Source organism: Theropithecus gelada, chromosome 10 (genome assembly GCF_003255815.1).
Source record: "Theropithecus gelada isolate Dixy chromosome 10, Tgel_1.0, whole genome shotgun sequence".
Lineage (NCBI taxonomy): Eukaryota > Metazoa > Chordata > Mammalia > Primates > Cercopithecidae > Theropithecus > Theropithecus gelada.
Window position 1 is genome coordinate 9,319,602 of NC_037678.1, and position 20,875 is coordinate 9,340,476.

Below are 20,875 nucleotides of genomic sequence, written 5' to 3' on the forward strand. Positions count from 1 at the left end.
TCTCAACTCAGAAACAGTTTAAGTCACAGAAAAGTTAATTTGGGACCCAGACTGCTCCAAAGAGGATCGGAGAGGCAGATGACACACAGATAACTGTGGCATCTTGGGGTGTACTATAGCGCTAGATTCAGCTCTGATCCTAACTAGCTATAGGGCCTTGAGCAAGTCATTTAACTTCTGTGGGCTTCAATTTTCTCATCTATAAAATAAAAATATTTGACTCAGCTGGGCGTGGTGGCTCACGCCTGTAATCCCAGCACTTTGGGAGGCTGAGGCGGGCGATCACAAGGTCAGGAGATCGAGACCATCCTGGCTAACAGGGTGAAACCCTGTCTCTACTAAAAATACAAAAAATTAACCAGGCGTGGTGCTGGGAGCCTGTAGTCCCAGCTACTCAGGAGGCTGAGGCAGGAAAATGGCGTGAACCTGGGAGACGGAGCTTGCAGTGAGCCGAGATGGTGCCACTGCACTCCATCCTGGGCGACAGCCAGACTCCGTCTCAAAAAAATAAAAATAAATTAATTAGCCAGGTGTGGTGGCATGTGCCTGTATTCCCAGCTCCTTGGAGCTGAGGTGGAAGGATTGCTTGAGCCTGGGAGGTGAAGGCGGTAGTGAGCCATAACCATGCCACTGCTATCCAGCCTGGGCAAGAGAGTGAGATACTGTCTCAAAAGAAAAAAAAAAAAGCCAGGTGGTGGTGGTATGCACCTGTAGTTCTAGCTACTCAGAAGGCTGAGGTGGGAAGATAGCTTGAGCCTGGGAGGTCAAGGCTGTACTGAATCATAGTCACATCATTGCACTCCAGCCTAGATGACAGAGGGAGATGCTGTCTCAAAGGGAAAAAAAAAAAAGGTGTGAAGAGCTCAAATACCATCTCTAGTGCTTACTTGCTGTATGACCTGCAGCAAGTCAATTTTGCAGTGTTTCAGTTTCCACATCTGTGCAATGAGGATAGTACCACCTATTTCACAGGGTTTGGGGGCTGGCCACAGTGGCTCATGCCTGTAATCGCAGCACTTTGGGAGGCCAAGGCAGGAGGATTGCTTGAGCCTGGAGTTCAAGACCAGACTGGGCAACATAGGGAAACCCTGTCTCTACAAAAACTGGAAAAAATTAGCTGGGCGTGGTGGTTAGGGAGGCTGAAGTGGGAGGATCTCTTGACCCAGGGAGGTCAAGGCTGCAGTGAGCTATGATTGCACCACTGCACTCCAGCCTGGGTGATAGAGAGCAACTCTTTGTCTCAAAAAAAAAAAAAAAAAAAAAAAGGATTTGGGGGAGAAGTAAGAGACAATACAGGCAAAGCACTCAGAATAGTGACTTGCATATAGTAAGTGCTCAATAAACGTTGCCAACTTTTACTGGTTGAAAGCACAGACTATGATTTGCCTAGGTTTGAATCCTGGCTCTAACATTTATTAACTGTGTGATTTTGTGCGTATTTTATCTTGCTACCCTCAGTTCTTCATCATTACAAGAGAGATAATAAGCTTTCTTTAGATAATTCTTATGAAGATTAAAATATGTAAAGCCTAGTTCTATTTCCAGCAGTCAGTAACAGCTCTAAAAGTGTGACATGCTATTCTTATTCTCCACATTATTATTTTCCTTTACCCTTGCAGAATGTTTGAGCTATTCCACTTTATATTTGCAACTATACGTGCAAATATGCTAGAAAGGAAACAGTTCAAATATAGGTACCCTTGTCAGGCAGGGTGACAGAGACCACCTATAGTCCCAGCTACTTAGGAGGTTGAGGTGTGAGGATTGCTTGAGCCCAAGAGTTCAAGGCTGCAGGCCGGGCGCGGTGGCTCAAGCCTGTAATCCCAGCACTTTGGGAGGCCGAGACGGGCGGATCACGAGGTCAGGAGATCGAGACCATCCTGGCTAACACGGTGAAACCCCGCCTCTACTAAAAATACAAAAAACTAGCCGGGCGAGGTGACGGGCGCCTGTAGTCCCAGCTACTCGGGAGGCTGAGGCAGGAGAATGGCGGGAACCCGGGAGGCGGAGCTTGCAGTGAGCTGAGATGCGGCCACTGCACTCCAGCCTGGGCGAGAGAGCCAGACTCTGTCTCAAAAAAAAAAAAAAAAAAAAAAAAGAGTTCAAGGCTGCAGTGTGTTGTCATCACGCCTGTGAGTAACCACTGCACTCCAGCCAGGGCAACAGAGGAACACCCCATCTCTTAAAACAAATATAAAGTGCCCAGAAACCAAATGATTAAAGGATGAGGCGGGATGCAGTGGCTCACACCTGTAATCCCAGCACTTTGGGAGGTCGAGGCGAAGCAGTTAGATCACCTGAGGTCAGGAGTTCGAAACCAGTCTGACCAACATGGTGAAACCTCGTCTCTACTAAAAATATAAAAATTAGCCGAGTGTGGTTGTGCATGCCTGTAATCCCAGCTACATGGGAGGCGGAGACAGGAGAATTGCTTGAACCCGGGAGACGGAGGTTGCAGTGAGCCGCGATCGGGCCACTGCACTCTAGCCTGGGCAACAGAGCGAGACTCCGTCTGAAAGAAAAAACAAAAGGGATGAGTGGGTTCCAGGTTGCAGTACAATGTGAAAAGCATAACAGTTTCGGAGGCGGACAGACTTAGAGCCAACCTCCTTCACTTTCCAGCCGGGGTAACTTCCTGGAGCGTCGCACCACCTCTAAGCCTCAGTGGCTTGAACGACAAAGACGAAAGAATAATACATAATTCCTGTGAGTGTACTGGAAGATAATGCACATGAACGTTACAGACAAGGAGTGATGTTCAGTCAACCTTAATCGCCCTTCACTTCCCACCTCATGTAACAGGCCTCACAAGCCCTAAAGAACACGGCCACGAGACAATGAGGATGAAGAAGATTCAGGAGCTCTCACATCCTAAACCTAGTTCCCCTTCCCCCAGGCCAGGGACGGCTGTTCCTCCCTGAACTCGCCGAACATTGGCCCCAGCAGGAGAGGAGCAAAAAGCAACGCCAGTCGCCTCTGGCCCTGGCTCAGTTTAACTATCTCAGTTTATCCATCCTTCCACCTTCCATCCTCCAGACGTCGCTAAAAGCCCTAAAGAAGGGTCCACGGAGCGAGGATCTCGGGGTTCCCCTTCCAAGTCACGCTAAGTCCTCTCCTTCTCACCTCAATACTCGGGGGCTTCTCCATGAGACCTCAGTTTCGCCAAGCGTCACCAGGTGCAGGAAGCCATATTGGCCTCGTCGCTCTCCGCGAGAGCACTCATTGGTCGCCTTCCTGAGCCGCGGGCCAATCACGCTGCAGGAAGGAGGAAAAGCCGGTTCCGTGCTTGCTCGCGCCATTCTCTCCCTTTGGGCGGGGAAACCGCGGGCGCTTGTGGTAATTGTAGTTCGCCTTGGGTGTGCAGGGTGGGGCGTTACCATAGTGACGTGAAAACCAGGGACGCTGGAAACCTGGTGCGCCTCACGCCAACTGTTCCAGTTACGCCAACCTCTTGACTTCATTGGGATGTTATTCACTAAACGGTTACTGAGCACCTATGATAGTCACTGTTCCAGACTCCAGGAATAACCTCGTACTCTCCCGGGTTAGGTATTTAAGGTGTCCTTTTGCTGGGATGCATAGAAGAGGGACTCATTTCCAACTCAGGCAGAGACTGAAATACTCCAGATTGAAAAGAAGAAAAAAAAAGAAAGAAACTGGAATACTGTGTATGTGTGTGTGTGTGTGTTTTCTTGAAACGAAGTCTTGCCCTGTCGCCCAGGCTGGAGTGCAGTGGCGCGATCTTGGTTCACTGCAACCTCCACCTTCCGGGTTCAAGCGATTCTCGCGCCTCAGCCTCCCAAGTAGCTGGGATTACAGGCGCCCGCCACCAAGCCCGGCTAAGTTTTGTATTTTTTAGTAGAGATGGGTTTCACCATCTTGGCCAGGCTGGTCTTGAACTCCTGACCTCATGATCCACCCGCCTCAGCCTCCCAAAGTGCTGGGATTACAGGCGTGAGCCACCGCGTCAGCTGAAACTGGAATATTCTTTTTCTCAATGCTGTAAATGTCCAGCCTTCTCAAAATCTTGCAACCTTCCTCATGCACCACTCCCTCCTGGGTAAAAACCTTGAATCTGAGGCTCTCTACCTCATCCCGTTAGGGTTTCCCACAACCTCTTTAGACACCCTGAGTTCTAGGTGCTGTTGTGGAGCTTTGCAAACATCTTTTCAAACCCTTACACATCCTATCACCGTTTGAAAGAAGAGGAAGTGGTGGCTCTTCAGGTTTAGGCACTTTCCAAGATCACACAGGATTGGGATTCCAAATTTAGTACAAATTCCTTCCCTATGCTATGCTGTGTCCCAGTGAATTAATTGAGACTTTAAATGCAATATGTGGAGGCTGAATACATACAAAACATATGCCTAAATTTGAGGTCCACCATGGAGATGTGAAACTCTTCCTAGATGTCTTTCTTTCCTTCAACCCCTTCCACCCTAAACCCCTGTATCCATGCTGCCAATATGTTGGTTTTTCTACCTCCAAAATATATCCTGTATTTCCTCCACTACCACTCTAATACAAGCCACCGGCCCATTTCAGCAGCCCTTCAAGTGGTCACCCTTTCCTTCCTTCCTTCCTTCCTTCCTTCCTTCCTTCCTTCCTTCCTTCCTTCCTTCCTCCCTCCCTCCCTCCCTCCCTCCCTCCTTCTCTCTTTCTTTCTTTCTTTTTTTGAGACGGAGTCTTGCTCTGTTGCCCAGACGGAGTGCAGTGGCACGATCTCGGCTCACTGTAAGCTCCACCTCCCGGGTTCATACCATTCTCCTGCCTCAGCCTCCCAAGCAGCTGAGACTACAGGTGCCCACCACCATGCCAGCTAATTTTTTGTAGTTTTAGTAGAGAGGGAGTTTCACCGTGTTAGCCAGGATGGTCTCGATCTCCAGACCTAGTGATCCGCCCATCTTGGCTTCTCAAAGTGCTGGGATTGCAGGCATGAGTCACCGCGCCCTGCCCTCTTTCTTTTATTGATTGATTGGTTGATTGAGATGGAGTCTCCCTCTGTCATCCAAGCTGGAGTGCAGTGGGATCTCTGCTCATTGCAACCTCCTCCTCCCATGGTCACCCTTTTTAAATCTTCACCTTTAATCCACACAGGCGATCTTTAAAACTCATAGACCTGGGCCGGGCGCGGTGGCTCAAGCCTGTAATCCCAGCACTTTGGGAGGCCGAGACGGGCGGATCACGAGGTCAGGAGATCGAGACCATCCTGGCTAACACGGTGAAACCCCGTCTCTATTAAGAAATACAAAAAACTAGCCGGGCGAGGTGGCGGGCGCCTGTAGTCCCAGCTACTCGGGAGGCTGAGGCCGGAGAATGGCGTGAACCCGGGAGGCGGAGCTTGCAGTGAGCTGAGATCCGGCCACTGCAGTCCAGCCTGGGTGACAGAGCGAGACTCCGTCTCAAAAAAAATAAAAATAAAAATAAAAAAAAATAAAATAAAAAAAAATAAAACTCATAGACCTGGCCGGGCACAGTGGCTCACCCCTGTAATCCCAGCACTTTGGGAGGTCAAGGTGGGAAGATCACAAGGTCAGGAGATCTTAACTAGCCTGGCCAAGATGGTGAACCCCATCTCTATTAAAAATTCAAAAATTTGGCCAGGCGCGGTGGCTCAAGCCTGTAATCCCAGCACTTTGGGAGGCCGAGACGGGCGGATCACGAGGTCAGGAGATCGAGACCATCCTGGCGAACACCGTGAAACCCCGTCTCTACTGAAAAATACAAAAAACTAGCCGGGCGAGGTGGCGGGCGCCTGTAGTCCCAGCTACTCGGGAGGCTGAGGCAGGAGAATGGTGTAAACCTGGGAGGCGGAGCTTGCAGTGAGCTGAGATCCGGCCACTGCACTCCAGCCTGGGCGACAGAGCAAGACTCCGTCTCAAAAAAAAAAAAAAAAAAAAAAAAAAATTCAAAAATTAGCTGGGCGTGGTGGCATGTGCCTGTAATCCCAGCTACTTGGGAGGCTGAGGCAGGAGAATCGCTTGAACCAGGGAGTCGGAGGTTGCAGTGAGCTGAGATCACGCCACTACACTCCAGCCTGGGCAACAGAGCAAGACTCCATCTCAAATAAATAAATAAATAAATAAATAAATAAATAAATGTTCTGGAATGAGATAGTGGTGAAAAAAAAGAAAAAGAGGCCGGGCGCGGTGGCTCAAGCCTGTAATCCCAGCACTTTGGGAGGCCGAGACAGGTGGATCACGAGGTCAGGAGATCGAGACTATCCTGGCTAACATGGTGAAACCCCATCTCTACTAAAAATACAAAAAACTAGCCGGGCGTGGTGGTGGGCGCCTGTAGTCTCAGCTACTTGGGAAGCTGAGGCGGGAGAATGGCGTGAACCCGGGAGGCGGAGCTTGCAGTGAGCCGAGATCACGCCACTGCACTCCAGCCTGGGAGACACAGCGAGACTCCGTCTCAAAAAAAAAAAAAAAAAAAGAAAAAGAAAGATTGGTTCAGCAAGTGCAAAGGCCACATTGGTGGAACAGCAAGTGCAAAGGTCCTGGGTGAACCCAAGCTTGGTGCACAATAAACAGAAAAATAGGGAGAGTAGATGGATATAGCAAAAGATGGAGAGGGTGGCACAAGACGAGGTTGGAGAGAAAGCTGGAACCAGGTCATTCAGGGTCTTGTAGAGTGCTTGGATTTTATTCTGTGCAAGGGAAAGGCATTAGAGTTTGTTTGTTTGGTTGGTTTTGAGACAAGTTTCACTCTCATTTCCCAGGCAATGGTGCGATCTTGGCTCATCACAGCCTCTGCCTCCCAGGTTCAAGCAATTCTCCTGGCTCAGCCTCCCAAGTAGCTGGGATTACAGGCATGCGCCACCACACCTGCCTAATTTTTTGTTTTGTTGTTGTTGTTGTATTTTTAATAGAGACAGGGTTTCTTCACGTTGGTCAGGCTGGTCTCGAACTCCCGACCTTCAGGTGAATAGTCTTGATCTCCTGACCTCGTGATCCTCCTGCCTTGGCCTCCCAAAGTGCTGAGATCACAGGCCTGAGTCACTGCGCCAGGGTAAAAATTTTTTTAAATTAGCCAAGTGTGGTGGCGTGCACCTGTGGTCCCAGATACACTGGAGGCTGAGGAGGGAGGATTGCTTGAGCCCAGGAGGTTGAGGCTACAGTGAACCATGTTCATGACACTGCACTCTACCCTAGTGACAGAGAAAAAAAAAAAAAGTTGTCTGGCTGGGCATGGTGGCTTGCGCCTATAATCCCAGCACTTTGAGAGGCTGAGGCAGGTAGATTACTTGAAATCAGGAGTTCTGCTGGATGTGGTGGCTCACGCCTGTAATCCCAGGACTTTGGGAGGCCAAGGCGGGCGGATCACCTTAGGTCAGGAGTTCAGACCAGCCTGACCAATATGGTGAAACCCCGTCTGTACTAAAGATATAAAAATTAGCCGAGTGTGGTGGCATGTGCCTGTAGTCCCAGCTACTCGGGAGGCTGAGACAGGAGAATTGCTTGAACCTGGGAGGCAGAGGTTGTGGTGAAACCCCGTCTTTACTAAAAATACAAAAATTATCTGGGCTTAGTGCAGCGTACCTGTAATCCCAGCTACTTGGGAGGCTGAATCGTTTGAACCCAGGAGGCGGAGGTTGCAGTGAGCTGAGATCGTGCCATTGCACTCCAGCCTGGAAAAAAAAAAAAAAAAAAAAAATTCTAGACCTCCCTGGCCAACATGGTGAAAAGCCTGTCTTGATTAAAAAAAAAAAAAAATACAGCCGGGCGCGGTGGCTCACGCCTGTAATCCCAGCACTTTGGGAGGCCGAGGCGGGCGGATCATGAGGTCAGGAGATCGAGACCATCCTGGCTAACACGGTGAAACCCCGTCTCTACTAAAAATACAAAAAATTAGCCGGGCGCGGTGGCGGGCGCCTGTAGTCCCAGCTACTCGGGAGGCTGAGGCAGGAGAATGGCGTGAACCCGGGAGGCGGAGCTTGCAGTGAGATCCGGCCACTGCACTCCAGCCTGGGCGACAGAGCGAGACTCCGTCTCAAAAAAAAAAAAAAAAAAATTAACCTGGCGTGGTGGCACAAGCGTATAGTCCCAGTTACTTGGGAGGCTGAGGTGGGTGGATCACTTGAGGTCAGGAGTTTGAGACCAGCCTGGCTAACATGGTGAAACCCCATCTCTGCTAAAAATAGAAAAATATTGGCTGGGCACATTGCTCATGCCTGTAATCCCAGCAGTTTGGGAGGCTGAGGCAGGTGGATCGCCTGAGGTCAGGAGTTCGAGACCAGCCTGACCAATATGGTGAAACCCCGTCTGTACTAAAGATATAAAAATTAGCCGAGTGTGGTGGCATGTGCCTCAGCTACTCGGGAGGCTGAGACAGGAGAATTGCTTGAATCAGGGTGGCAGAGGATGCAGCGAGCCGAGATTATGCTACTGCACTCCAGTCTAGACGACAGAGCAAAACTCCGTTTAAAAAAAAAAATTTAGGCCGGGCGCAGTGGCTCAAGCCTGTAATCCCAGCACTTTGGGAGGCCGAGACGGGTGGATCACCAGGTCAGGAGTTTGAGACCAGCCTGGCTAACACGGTGAAACCCCGTCTCTACTAAAAAATACAAAAAACTAGCCGGGCGAGGTGGCGGGCGCCTGTAGTCCCAGCTACTTGGGAGGCTGAGGCAGGAGAATGGCGTGAACCCGGGAGGCGGAGCTTGCAGTGAGCTGAGATCCGGCCACTGCACTCCAGCCTGGGCGACAGAGCGAGACTCCATCTCAAAAAAAAAAAAAAAAAATTAGCTGGATGTGCTGGTGCACGCCTATAATCCCAGCTGCTCAGAGGCCGAGGCAGGAGAATTGGTTGAACCTGGGAGGCAGAGGTTGCAGTGAGCCGAGATCTTGCCACTGCACTCCAGGCTGGGTGACAGAGTGAGATTTTCTCTTAAAAACAAACAACCAAAAAACCAACAACAAGAAAAAAGTTGTCTGGGTTGAATAGCAGATTGGCAGGGCATAGAGCAGAGGAGGCGAGTTCAAGGGATTTATTTACATAGTATGAAACAGAAAAGCATGTTTGTGTTGCTAGTGGGAGTGATCCAGTGGAGACAGACAGATCAACGATCCTGGACAGAGGGACAGTGATGCACAGAAGGCCTTAAAAGACAGGAGCGTATTAGGTCCACATGTAGAGGGATGAATTAGTCCAGCCAAAAAGGTACCTTTGCTACAGGATAAAACCCCTGCCCAGGAGCTCCGTAGCAGAAGGAACTGCCACACTGTTACTGTTCTGGGGTGGCCACTGTTGCTTAGCAACCTGTGTTTAATAAGATGTTTCAACTGAATTCCTAATAAATGGCCATTTCAACTTACACCAACGGTTCCAGTCACTGGCGTTCCTGCTCTGCTTATTTCCAACGCTGAAACTGGACGCTCAGGTTTTTACTTCCTTGTACTGTTGATGATGTATGCATTTTTTTTTTTTTTTTTTTGAGACGGAGTTTCACTCTTGTTGCCCAAGCTGGAGTGCAATGGTGCGATCTCGGCTCACTGCAACCTCTGCCTCCTGGGTTGAAGTGATTCTCCTGCCTTAGCCTTCCGAGTAGCTGGGATTACGGGTATGCACCACCATGCCAGGCTAATTTTTTGTATTTAGTAGAGACGAGGTTTCACCATGTTGGTCAGGCTGGTCTCGAACTCCTGACTTCAGTTAATCCACCCAACTCAGCCTCACTAAAGTGCTGGAATTAGAGGTGTGAGCCACTGCACCTGGCCTAATTTTGTATTTTTAGTAGAGACAGGATTTCTCCATGTTGGTCAGTCTGGTCTTGAACTACCGACCTCGGGTGATCTGCCCACCTTGGCCTCCCAAAGTGCTGGGATTAGGATTTCAGGTGTAAGCCACTGCACCTGGCTTTTTTTTTTTTTTTTTTTTAAAACGGTGTCTCAGCCCGGCGTGGTGCCTCACACCTGTAATCCCAGCACTTTGGGGGGCCAAGGCAGGTGGGTCACGAGGTCAGGAGTTCAAGACCAGCCTTGTCAAGATGGTGAAACCCCATCTCTACTGAAAATGCAAAAATTAGCTGGTCATGTTGGTGGGTGCCTGTAATCCCAGATGCTTAGGAGGCTGAGGCAGAGAATTGCTTGAACCCAGGAGGTGGAGGTTGCAGTGAGCCGAGATCATGCCACTGCACTCCAGCCTGGACGACAGAGCGAGATTCCATCTCAAAAAAAAAAAAGAAAAAAAAGAAACGGAGTCTCGCTCTGTCACCCAAGCTGGAGTGCAGTGGCACAATCTCAGCTCACTGCAACATCCACCTCTGAGGTTGAAGCGATTCTCCTGCCTCAGTCTCTGGAGTAGCTGGGACTATGGGTACATGCCACCATGCTAGGCTAATATTTTGTATTTTTTTAGTAGAGACAGGATTTCGCCATGTTGGACAGGGTGGTCTAGAACCCCTGACCTCAAGTGATCCACTTGCCTTGGCCTCCCAAAGTGCTGGGATTACAGGTGTGTGCCACCACATCCAGCCACAAGAAACATCTTTTTTTCTTTTCCTTTTTTTTTTTTTTTTTTTGAGATAGGGTCTTATTCTGTTACCACCCAGGCTGTCACAGCTCACTGCAGCCCCAACCTCCCATGCTCAAGCAATCCTCCCATCTCAGCCTCCTGAGTAGTGGGGACCACAGGTGTGCGCCACCAGGCATGGCTACTTTTTGTATTTTTTGTAGAGAGGGGGTTTCTCCATGTTGCCCAAGCTGGTCTTGAATCCTGGACTCAAGCAATCCACCCACCTTGTCCTCCCAAAGTGCTGGGATTACAGGTGTGAGCCACAGAGCCCAGCCCCACAGGACCCTTCTAATTGGTCTCCATGCTTTTTCTTTTCTTTTTTGAGATGGAGTCTTACTCTGTCACCCAGGCTGGAGTGCAGTGGCATGATCTCGGCTCACTGCAACCTCTGCCCCCTGGGTTCAAGCAATTCTCCAGCCTCAGCCTCCCTAGTAGCTGTGTTTACAGGCATGTGATACTACGCCTGGCTAATTTTTGTATTTTTACAAAAATTACAAGAGATGGGGTTTTGCCATGTTGGCCAGGCTGGTCTCAAACTCCTGACCTCAAGCGATCCGCACCACTCAGCCTCCCAAAGTGCTGGGATTACAGGCACGAGCCACCGCTCCCGGCCCCCTTGCTTCTTCTCTTGATCCACCTCCAGTTCATTCTTCACACAGACACTAAGTGTAATACAGACATCAAATCAGTTTACTCTCCTGCTTAAAGCCTTCAAAGGTTTTCCATTGTGCTCTCCTGCTAACTGGAACTTTTCTCCACCTCAGTGCCTATATTCTGGGTCTCTGCCTGAAATGCTCTTCCCCCACAATTCCCTTCCCAGAAATGGCTCCTTCTTATCCTGCAAGTAAAGGTATGTTCCCTACTTAGCAGGCCTTTCCCCCGTTGCCTAGGCTGTATCACAACACCTGCTAAATTCCTCCTCAGATGGAATTAGATGTTTGATAAGTCTTCATTGTCTCCCTGAAGGAGATAGGAAGCTCCATGAGGACAGAGAGATTCACCTGTGTTTTCCCAGAGTCCAGCATGGGGCCTGGTGCACAGTAGGCACCAAATAAATATTTGATGAGGCCAGGTGCAGTGGCTCACACCTGTAATCCCAGCACTTTGGGAGACTGAGGCGGGCAGATGACCTAAGGTCAGGAGTTTGAGACTTGCCTGGCTAACATGGTGAAATGCCGTCTCTACTAAAAATACAAAAATTAGCTGGGCGTGGTGGCAGGCACCTATAATCTCAGCTACTTGGGAGGCTGAGACAGGAGAATGGCTTGAACCCAGGAGGAAGAGGTTGCAGTGAGCCGAGATTGCACCACTGCACTCCAGCCTGGGCAAGAAAGTGAAACTCCATCTTAAATAAATAAATAAATATTTGATGAATAAGATGATTTGTCACTAGCAGATGCTCTGTGAAATGTATGGCTTTACTCCTAAAGTATTACTAAAAGATTAAGCAACTAATAAAGGTTATTTTTCTCAGCTGGTTTCTACCATACCGGTGTCTAATAGTATGATCATAACTACTATATACTGTGCACACTTATTTATTTTTTGTAACTGGCTCTGTCGCCCAAGCTGGAGTGCAGTGGCATGATCTTCGCTCACTGAAACCTCTGCCTCCCGAGTTCAAGCGATTCTCCTCCCTCAGCCTCCCGAGTAGCTGTGACTACAGACGTGCACCACCATGCCAGGCAAATTGCTGTATTTTTTTTTTTTTTTTGAGACGGAGTCTCGCTCTTTCGCCCAGGCTGGAGTGCAGTGGCCGGATCTCAGCTCACTGCAAGCTCCGCCTCCCGGGTTTACGCCATTCTCCTGCCTCAGCCTCCCGAGTAGCTGGGACTACAGGCGCCCGCCACCTCGCCTGGCTAGTTTTTTGTATTTTTTAGTAGAGACGGAGTTTCACCGTGTTAGCCAGGATGGTCTCGATCTCCTGACCTCGTGATCCGCCCGTCTCGGCCTCCCAAAGTGCTGGGATTACAGGCTTGAGCCACCGCGCCGGCCGAATTGCTGTATTTTTAGTAGAGACAGGGTTTCACCATGTTGGCCAGGCTGGTCTTGAACTCCTGACCTAGTGATCCGCCCGCCTCGGCCTTCCAAAGTGCTGGGATTACAGGCGTGAGCAACCGCTCCCGGCAGTTTTTGCATTTTAATACATAGCACAATCAACCACTCAGGGATTTCCTCTTGATTTCTCCCTCTCCATCCCTCATTGTTCAATCCAATAGCAAATCCCGTTTATTCTCCAAAAGCTACCTCAAATATTTGTTACTTCTATTTATTTATTTCAGACGGGGTCTCCCTCTGTCCCCCAGGCTAGAGTGCAGTGGCGCGACCACGGCTCATTGCAGCCTCCACCTCCTGGGCTGAAGCCTCACACGTCAGCCAACCCTCAAACCCCGCCCCAGTAGCTGGGACTACAGGAGTGAGACATCGCACACAGATAATCAAAAAACAAACGAACAAAAAAACCTTTTTTTTTTTTTTTTTTTTTTTGTAGAGACAGGATCTCATTATGTTGCCTGGGCTGGAATTTTTACTTCTTTTTATCTCTACTGCCATCACTTAAATCCAGACCACCATCATATCAACCCTGGATCCCACTGAAGCTCCTAGCTGGGCTCCCCTCTTACCCTATCCTATTATTTTGCTACGTAGCAATCTTTTTAAAACGGTACTTTGGATGGACTAACTCCTTTGTGTCATTGATTTGCAGGACGAGGGCTTTTACCCATATGAGCCACTTCTGTCTCCTCTTCCTCCTGTTATAAGACTCCTGGGGAGGGGGCGGGTGACCCAAGAAGAAGTGAAAGAGTTAGAGAAAGGCCAGGATAAGAGAGTTATTCATTCAAATAATGTATCGCGTGCCCCTGTGCTCTGCGCACTGTGGGTATAGCAGTGAACTCGAGGACCGCACAGTTCGGGCGCTCGCAGAGCTTCAGTTCCAATTCCATCCGAAGGAAGGGAGACAAAGCTTTCCCGCGCGGACTAGCGGCCAGGCGCGGCGCTAACTGCTTTGACGCCCCGCCTGCCGCCGTGCCTCAGCTCGCCTCTTCTGCACAACGGGACGATCACTGGACGGTGCCCTCTTTGCCCCACAGGGCCACGGGGAAGGTCCCGCCCCGAGCGCTCAGCCGGAGGGCGTCGCACCAAGAGCCCCCGCGCCAACTCCCGATGTGGGCGGGGCCCAAAGGTTACGTGACGGGGAAGGCGGGCACGCGGGCTGCGAGCACCAACCGTCGGCGGCCCCGAGCTGCGTCTCCCCGCCCCCATCCCCGCCCCCGCCCCGCCCCGCCCCCAGCGCGTGCCCGCCCGGCGCCCTCTAGGCTGGAAGGCTGCGGGAGCGCTACCGGTGCCAGCACTGCCAGAGCGGGAGGAGCGCGGCGCGGGCCAGCTGGGACTGCTGGACAGCGGGGTCCAGGCTAGAGGGGAGCGGTCAGTGACGGCTGTGGAGGAGGGAGGCGCTGAGCGTCAGCGCGGGAGTCGAGCCTGTGGGCCACTGAACTGGGGGGCTGGCCGAGGTGGGGCTCCCGCCCTGAGGGCGCGCCTTAGGGAGGGGACAGGGGCCGGCGGGACCCTGCTTTGTCTTAGTCGCACTGAGGTGAGGGGGCTGCACTTGGCCGAGCAGCGAGGACCGTGCCCGGCTCAGAGAGAGCTCTCGGAGTGTCCGGGCTAGATTGCGGCCGCGGAGCGGGAGAAGTCGGGGGAGGGAGTGACAGGTGACGGGGCTGACAGGGCAACTGCCATTATTAAGCACCCGGCCGCCCGGGTGCCACCGCCTCCTTCCCAAGCTGGCAGCCTGGGCCACCGGGGACACGCACCTGTCCTAAGAGGGTGTAGTCTTTGAGGCAGAGGTGGGACACGAACCCGGGACGGTTTGCCCTTGGGCCACTCCCGTAGGCTGAGGGAAAAGTGTACTTAAACCAGGCTTTGAGAATTGGGCCGAGTCTGAAGCGCGGAGATCACCGAGCTCTTCGTTGGCTGTTAGGAGTTTGGGAAGACGTTTGGCCTCTAAAAGACCACACTTTCCTCCTCCCCAAAAGTGGCTGAACCTGTGAACACTAATTACTCATGTGTAAGGAGTGCTGTGCAATCTGTAAAGCACTTTCCATTGCTGTGTCGTAGATAATTCGCCACAGTTAACTTGCCAAGTAAGCGTTTTTTTTATTTACCTTTTGTACAGATGAAGAAATTGTGTCCCAGAGACGTTTATTAAATCAGGGAGTAGCAATAGAGCCTCACTTTTTGTTTTTTGTTTTGTTTTGAGATGGAGTCTCACTCTGTCGCCCAGGACTGGAGTGCAATGGCGCCATCTGGGCTCACTGCAACCTCTGCCTACCAGGTTCAAGCAATTCTCCTCGCCTCAGCCTCCTGAGTAGCTGGGACTACAGGCACCAGCCACCGCACCCAGCTGCTTTTTGTATTTTTAATAGAGACGGCAGGGGGAGGGGGTTCACCATGTTGGCCAGGCTGGTCTCGAACTTCTGACCTCAAGTGATCTGCCCACCTCAGCCTCCCAAAGTGTTGGGATTACGGGTGTGAGCCACCACACCTACTGGAGGCTTTCTCTTTTTTTTTTTTTTTTTGAGACGGAGTTATGCTCTTGTTGCCCAGGCTGGAGTGCAATGGTGCAGTCTTGGTTCACCGCAACCTCCACCTCCTGGGTTCAAATTATTCTCCTGCCTCAGCCTCCCAAGTAGCTGGGATTACAGGCATGTGCCACCACGCCGGGCTAATTTTTTTTTTTTTTTTTTTTCCCTTTAGTAGAGACGGGGTTTCTCCATGTTGATCAGGCTGGCCTTGAACTCCCGACTTCGGGTGATCCGCCTGCCAGGGCCTCCCAAAGTGCTGGGATTACAGGCATGAGCCACCGTGCCCAGCTGAGCCTTACTCTTATACATCAAATGTTTTCCATGATAGGAAACCACCTGGGATGAGCATCAAGCCCCAAACTCACACATCCTGTGATTTCATCATCAGAGCTCCTGGTTTAGGGCACAATTCTTGGCTGGATCTGCCTACCACTCGCCGGCTACCAACAACCGTATCTCGGCAACACAATCACCTTGGCACAACACTTTTAATTATTTGTTAGATGTTTCTTACTGGGTTGGGCTAAACCAACTGTGAGGAGTCCTTTAGGCAGAGTCAAAACTTGGAGACAGTTGGATGGGCTTGACCGGATTCTGAAAATTCCCTGAGTGTATTGGGTTTTCTTGGTGACGATTATTTTGAGAGTATTGGTGATAATAATTTTTGTCCTTCCTATTGACAGGTCCACCTCCTAACAAATTATTGGAAGGAATATGAGAAAAGTAAGTAGGGATTTTGAAGTATCAGTTAAAAGAACCAAAATTGTTTATGTTTAGAACATTGGTAGTTAATTTGGTGATGTTATTTCTGGATGTATAAAGTTAATTGGCAAGTGCTTATCAAATGCCTTTGTGTGTGTGTGTTGGGTGTGGAGGGTGTCTGTGACACGGAGTCTCATTCACCCTGTCAGCCAGGCTGAAGTGTGGTGGCGCAATCTCAGCTCACTGCAACCTCTGCCTCCCAGGTTCAAGCGATTCTCCTGCCTCAACCTGCGTAGCTGGAGTTACAGGCACTTGCCACCACACCAGACTAATTTTTTATATTTTTGGTACAGACAGGATTTCACCATGTTGGCCAGGCTGGCCTTGAACTCCTGACCTCAGATGATCTGCTCACCTCGGCCTCCTAAAGTGCTGGGATTACAGGTGTGAGCCACCATGCCCGGCTCCCAAATGTTCGTTTTTGAGGAATATATTTATTTATTTATTTTATTTTATTTATTTATTTTTTTTGAGACGGAGTCTTGCTCTGTCACCCAGGCTGGAGTGCAGTGGCCGGATCTCAGCTCACTGCAAGCTCCGCCTCCTGGGTTCACGCCATTCTCCTGCCTCAGCCTCCCGAGTAGCTGGGACTACAGGCGCCGCCACCTCGCCCAGCTAGTTTTTTTGTATTTTTTAGTAGAGACGGGGTTTCACCGTGTTAGCCAGGATGGTCTCGATCTCCTGACCTCGTGATCCGCCCGTCTCGGCCTCCCAAAGTGCTGGGATTACAGGCTTGAGCCACCGCGCCCGGCCGAGGAATATATTTATTAATACATTCTGAGAGGTCTACACAGGTGGTAGTCCATCACCACAAACACAATATAATAAACCAAGAGATGCTATTTTTTTTTTTTTTGAGACGGAGTCTCGCTGTGTCGCCCAGGCTGGAGTGCAGTGGCGCGATCTCGGCTCACTGCAAGCTCCGCCTCCCGGGTTCACGCCATTCTCCCGCCTCAGCCTCCGAGTAGCTGGGACTACAGGCGCCCGCCACCTCGCCCGGCTAGTTTTTTGTATTTTTAGTAGAGACGGGGTTTCACCATGTTAGCCAGGATGGTCTCGATCTCCTGACCTCGTGATCCACCCGCCTCGGCCTCCCAAAGTGCTGGGATTACAGGCTTGAGCCACCGCGCCCGGCCGAGATGCTATTTTAAAAAAATCTCTATAGGACTGTGAAAGGGAAGAGAAGCCAGCTATTACCCTAATGCCTATGATGTGTGTCAGGTGCTGGGGGTGATTTTCACTTATCCTATAGCTTGTTTACCCTCCCAACAAAGTTGAAAGGCAGAAGTTGTTTGTTTGTTTGTTTGTTTGTTTATTTATTTTGAGGGTCTCACTGTTGCCCAGGCTAGAGTGCAGTGGTGTGATCACGGCTCACTGCAGCCTTGACCTGGGCTCAAGTGAGCCTCCTGCCTCAGCCTCCCGAGTAACTGGGACCACAGGTGCATGCCGCCATGTCCAGCTAATTTTTTTTCTTTTTTCTTTTTAAGAAATGCAGAGTCTCACCATGTTGCTCAGGCTGGTCTCAGACTCCTGGACTCAAGCCATCCTCCTCTCTGCCTCTGCCCTCTGCCTCTCAAAGTGCTGAGATTACAGGTGTGAGCCACTGCGCTCGGGTTAAAGTGTAAGTCTTGTTGATGCTATATCTAAGACATCCCAGATCTGTCCATCGCCTACTACTGCAGATGAAGTCACTGTCATTTCTTGCCCTCAGTCCTATAATAGCTTCCTAATTTTCTGCTTCCTTTCTTGCCACCCTAAAACCTATTCTCCACACAATAGCCTGATTTATTTATTTGTTATTATTTTTGAGTCGGAGTCTGGCTCTGTTGCCCAGGCTAGAGTGCAGTTGTGCGATCTCAGCTCACTGCATGTTCCGTCTCCCGGGTTCATTCCATTCTCCTGCCTCAGCCTCCCGAGTAGCTGGGACTACAGGCGCCCACCACCAAGCCCGGCTAATTATTTTGTATTTTTAGGAGAGATGGGGTTTCACTGTGTTAGCCAGGATAGTCTCGACCTCCTGACCTCATGATCCGCCTGCCTTGGCCTCCCAAAGTGCTGGGATTATAGGCGTGAGCCACCGCGCCCGGCCTGATTTATTTAAAATGTAAGACAAATCATGCCACCCTCCTCTTAAAGTGCTCCCCCAGGCCCTCATTGTGCTTAAAATAAAATCTAAGGCTAGGTGCAGTGGCTCACGCTTGTAATCCTAGCACTTTGGGAGGACGAGGCAGGCGGATCACTTGAGTTGCAGTGAGCTGAGATCACGCCACTGCACTCCAGCCTGGGAGACACAGCGAGACTCCGTCTCCAAAAATAAATAAATAAATAATAATAATAATCTAATTGCTTACCTTGACCTATCAGGACCTAGTGATCTGTCAACTACTTGCTTTACAACTTCATTTTTGCATCATTTTCTCCCTGTATCATTGAATTCCAGCTTTGTTTCCCTCCCTCCCTTCTTCCCTTCCTTTTGTGAGACAGGGTCTCACTCTGTTGCCTAGGCTGGGGTGTAGTGGTGCAATATCAGCTCACTGCAACCTCCACCTCCTGGGTTCAACTGATTCTCATGCCTCAGCCTCCTGAGTAGCTGGGATTACAGGCGTGCACCACCACGCCTGGCTCATTTTTTTGTATTCTTAGTAGAGACAGGGTTTCACCATGTTGGCCAGGCTGGTCTCGAACTCCTCCACCTGCCTTGGCCTCCCAAAGTGCTGGGATTACAGGTGTGAGTCACTGCACCTGGCCGTTACCCTTCTTTCTGTCCCTGGGATGTGCTAAGCTTGTTCTTGCCTTGGGGAGTATGCATTTGTTGTTTCTAGAATGTTATTTTCCTAGGTATTTTCGTGTCTGGCCCCTTGCTATTTAGGTCTCAGATTAAATGTCATCTCCTGAGTACCTAAGTAAAGTAGTACATGAAGCTTTCTATTATATCTCCTTTTTAAATGTTGTTCTTTGAATTTACCATAACCTAATATTTAGTGCTAGTTTATTTTCTGCTTCCCTTCACTAGAATGACAGCTCCTTAAATTGTAATAGCTAAAACTTATTATGCCTTTTTTTTTTTTTTTTTTTTTTTTTGGAGACAGGGTCTCGCTCTGTTGCCCAGGCTGGAATATGTCAACCCCCACTTCCCGGGCTCAAGTGATCCTCCCACCTCAGCCTCCCAAGTAGCTGGGACCAGAGGTGTGCACCACCATGCCTGGCTAATTTTTTGTAATTTTTTGTAGAGACAGGGCCTTGACATGTTGCCCAGGCTGGTCACAAACTCCTGGGCTCAGGTAATGCTTTCACCTTGGCCTCCTAAATTGTTGGGATTACAGGTGTGAGCCCGCACCTTGCTAATGTTTAATCTTGTTAGGCATTTAGAATTGTGCCTATTACTCTAGAAGGTGGATACTTTTATTATGCCCATTTTACAGATGAGGAGACTGAGTCTTGGTAGGTTAAGTAACTTGCACATGGTCACACAGTTAGTTAGTGGCAGAACTGAGATTTTTTATTTATTTTTTTTATTTTTTTATTTATTTATTTTTTTTATTTTTTATTTTTTTTTTTTTGAGACGGAGTCTGGCTCTGTCGCCCGGGCTGGAGTGCAGTGGCCGGATCTCAGCTCACTGCAAGCTCCGTCCCCCGGGTTTACGCCATTCTCCTGCCTCAGCCTCCCGAGTAGCTGGGACTACAGGCGCCCGCCGCCTCGCCCGGCTAGTTTTTTGTATTTTTTAGTAGAGACGGGGTTTCACCGTGTTCGCCAGGATGGTCTCGATCTCCTGACCTCGTGATCCGCCTGTCTCGGCCTCCCAAAGTGCTGGGATTACAGGCTTGAGCCACCGCGCCCGGCCGAGATTTTTTATTTTTTGAAACAAGGTCTCACTCTATTACCCAGGCTGGAGTGCAGTGGTATGATCACTGCTCACTGCAGCCTTGACCTCCTGGGCTCAAGCCATCCTCCCACCTTAGCTTCCCCAGTAGCTGGGACTATGGTCATGTGCCACCATGCCCAGCTAATTTTTCTTTTTCTTTTCTTTCTTTTTTGGTAGAGACAGAGTCTCAGTATGTTGCCCAGGTTGCTCTCGAACTCCTGGGCTCAAGTGATCCTCCCACCTTTACCTCCCAAAGTGCTGGGATTACAGGCATGAGCCAGCATGCCCAGCCCAGAGCTGGCATTTGAATCCAAGCAGACAAGCTTCAGCATCTGTGCTCTTAATCAAGCGAGAGCAGGGCCTTAGCTTCGCTACCTCTATAATCGGGCACCTTGAATGTAACATGGCGTTTAGCAGGCTCTCAATAAAAACTGTAAAATGAAAGAATGTAATCACAAGAGAAAACTAAGTTATAAACAAAAACCTAGGAACTATTAGCCTTGATTTCACTTTCTCCCACTTGTAAATCTGTGAGCAGGTTCTGAATCTGAACGACTTCTCACCACAAAACGTATCTCCAGTATGTCCCCTTTCTGCATCCCCACTGCTACCACCCTTGTCCAGCTCCTGAGTGGCTCTCTCCTGTGTTCTACCACCGCAACTCCCCACAGTTTCCCAAATCACTGGCCGAGGGAAACTCCTCTCACTGATTAGAAATCTTCTGTCCTTATTAGGCTAAAGCAAAGAATCAGGTGTGTTATTAGGGCTGTAATGTCTATCCTGAATGAACATTTTTTGGCTGTCTTATACCCTAACAGCATGTCCATTTATCCCTATTACTGGTTTCAGTGGGGTCTGATTCATATGTCATGGCTTCTCATGAAGTTGCTTCAACTGCAGTTCACTTTGTTGTTACATCACAAGACCTTTTAAGCAACAGCCAAGGGAAATGTGTGTAGACTGAACTTGGGTGTCCACGACCTCAACTGTGGTGCAGTGTGGGAATTTCTCTCATATCTCAGTTCCAAAATGTAAAAATACTTGTTGCTTTTGTTTCCCTTTTTTTTTTTTTTTTTTTTTTTGAGACGGAGTCTCGCGCTGTGTCACCCAGGCTGGAGTGCAGTGGCGCGATCTCGGCTCACTGCAAGCTCT

The 20,875-nt window shown here is 49.8% G+C and overlaps 1 protein-coding gene across 1 annotated transcript in view; it reads right to left on the reverse strand.

Annotated features, from left to right (window-relative positions):
• Positions 1 to 3,301, reverse strand: part of L3MBTL2 (L3MBTL2, polycomb repressive complex 1 subunit) — a 25,372-nt gene extending 22,071 nt beyond the window's left edge. The window contains exon 1 of the mRNA XM_025400400.1: positions 3,124 to 3,301. Within this exon, the coding sequence (XP_025256185.1) occupies positions 3,124 to 3,147 (24 nt within the window). The 5' untranslated portion in view covers positions 3,148 to 3,301. The remainder of the gene's footprint in view (positions 1 to 3,123) is intronic.
• Between the last annotated feature and the right edge of the window lie 17,574 nt (positions 3,302 to 20,875).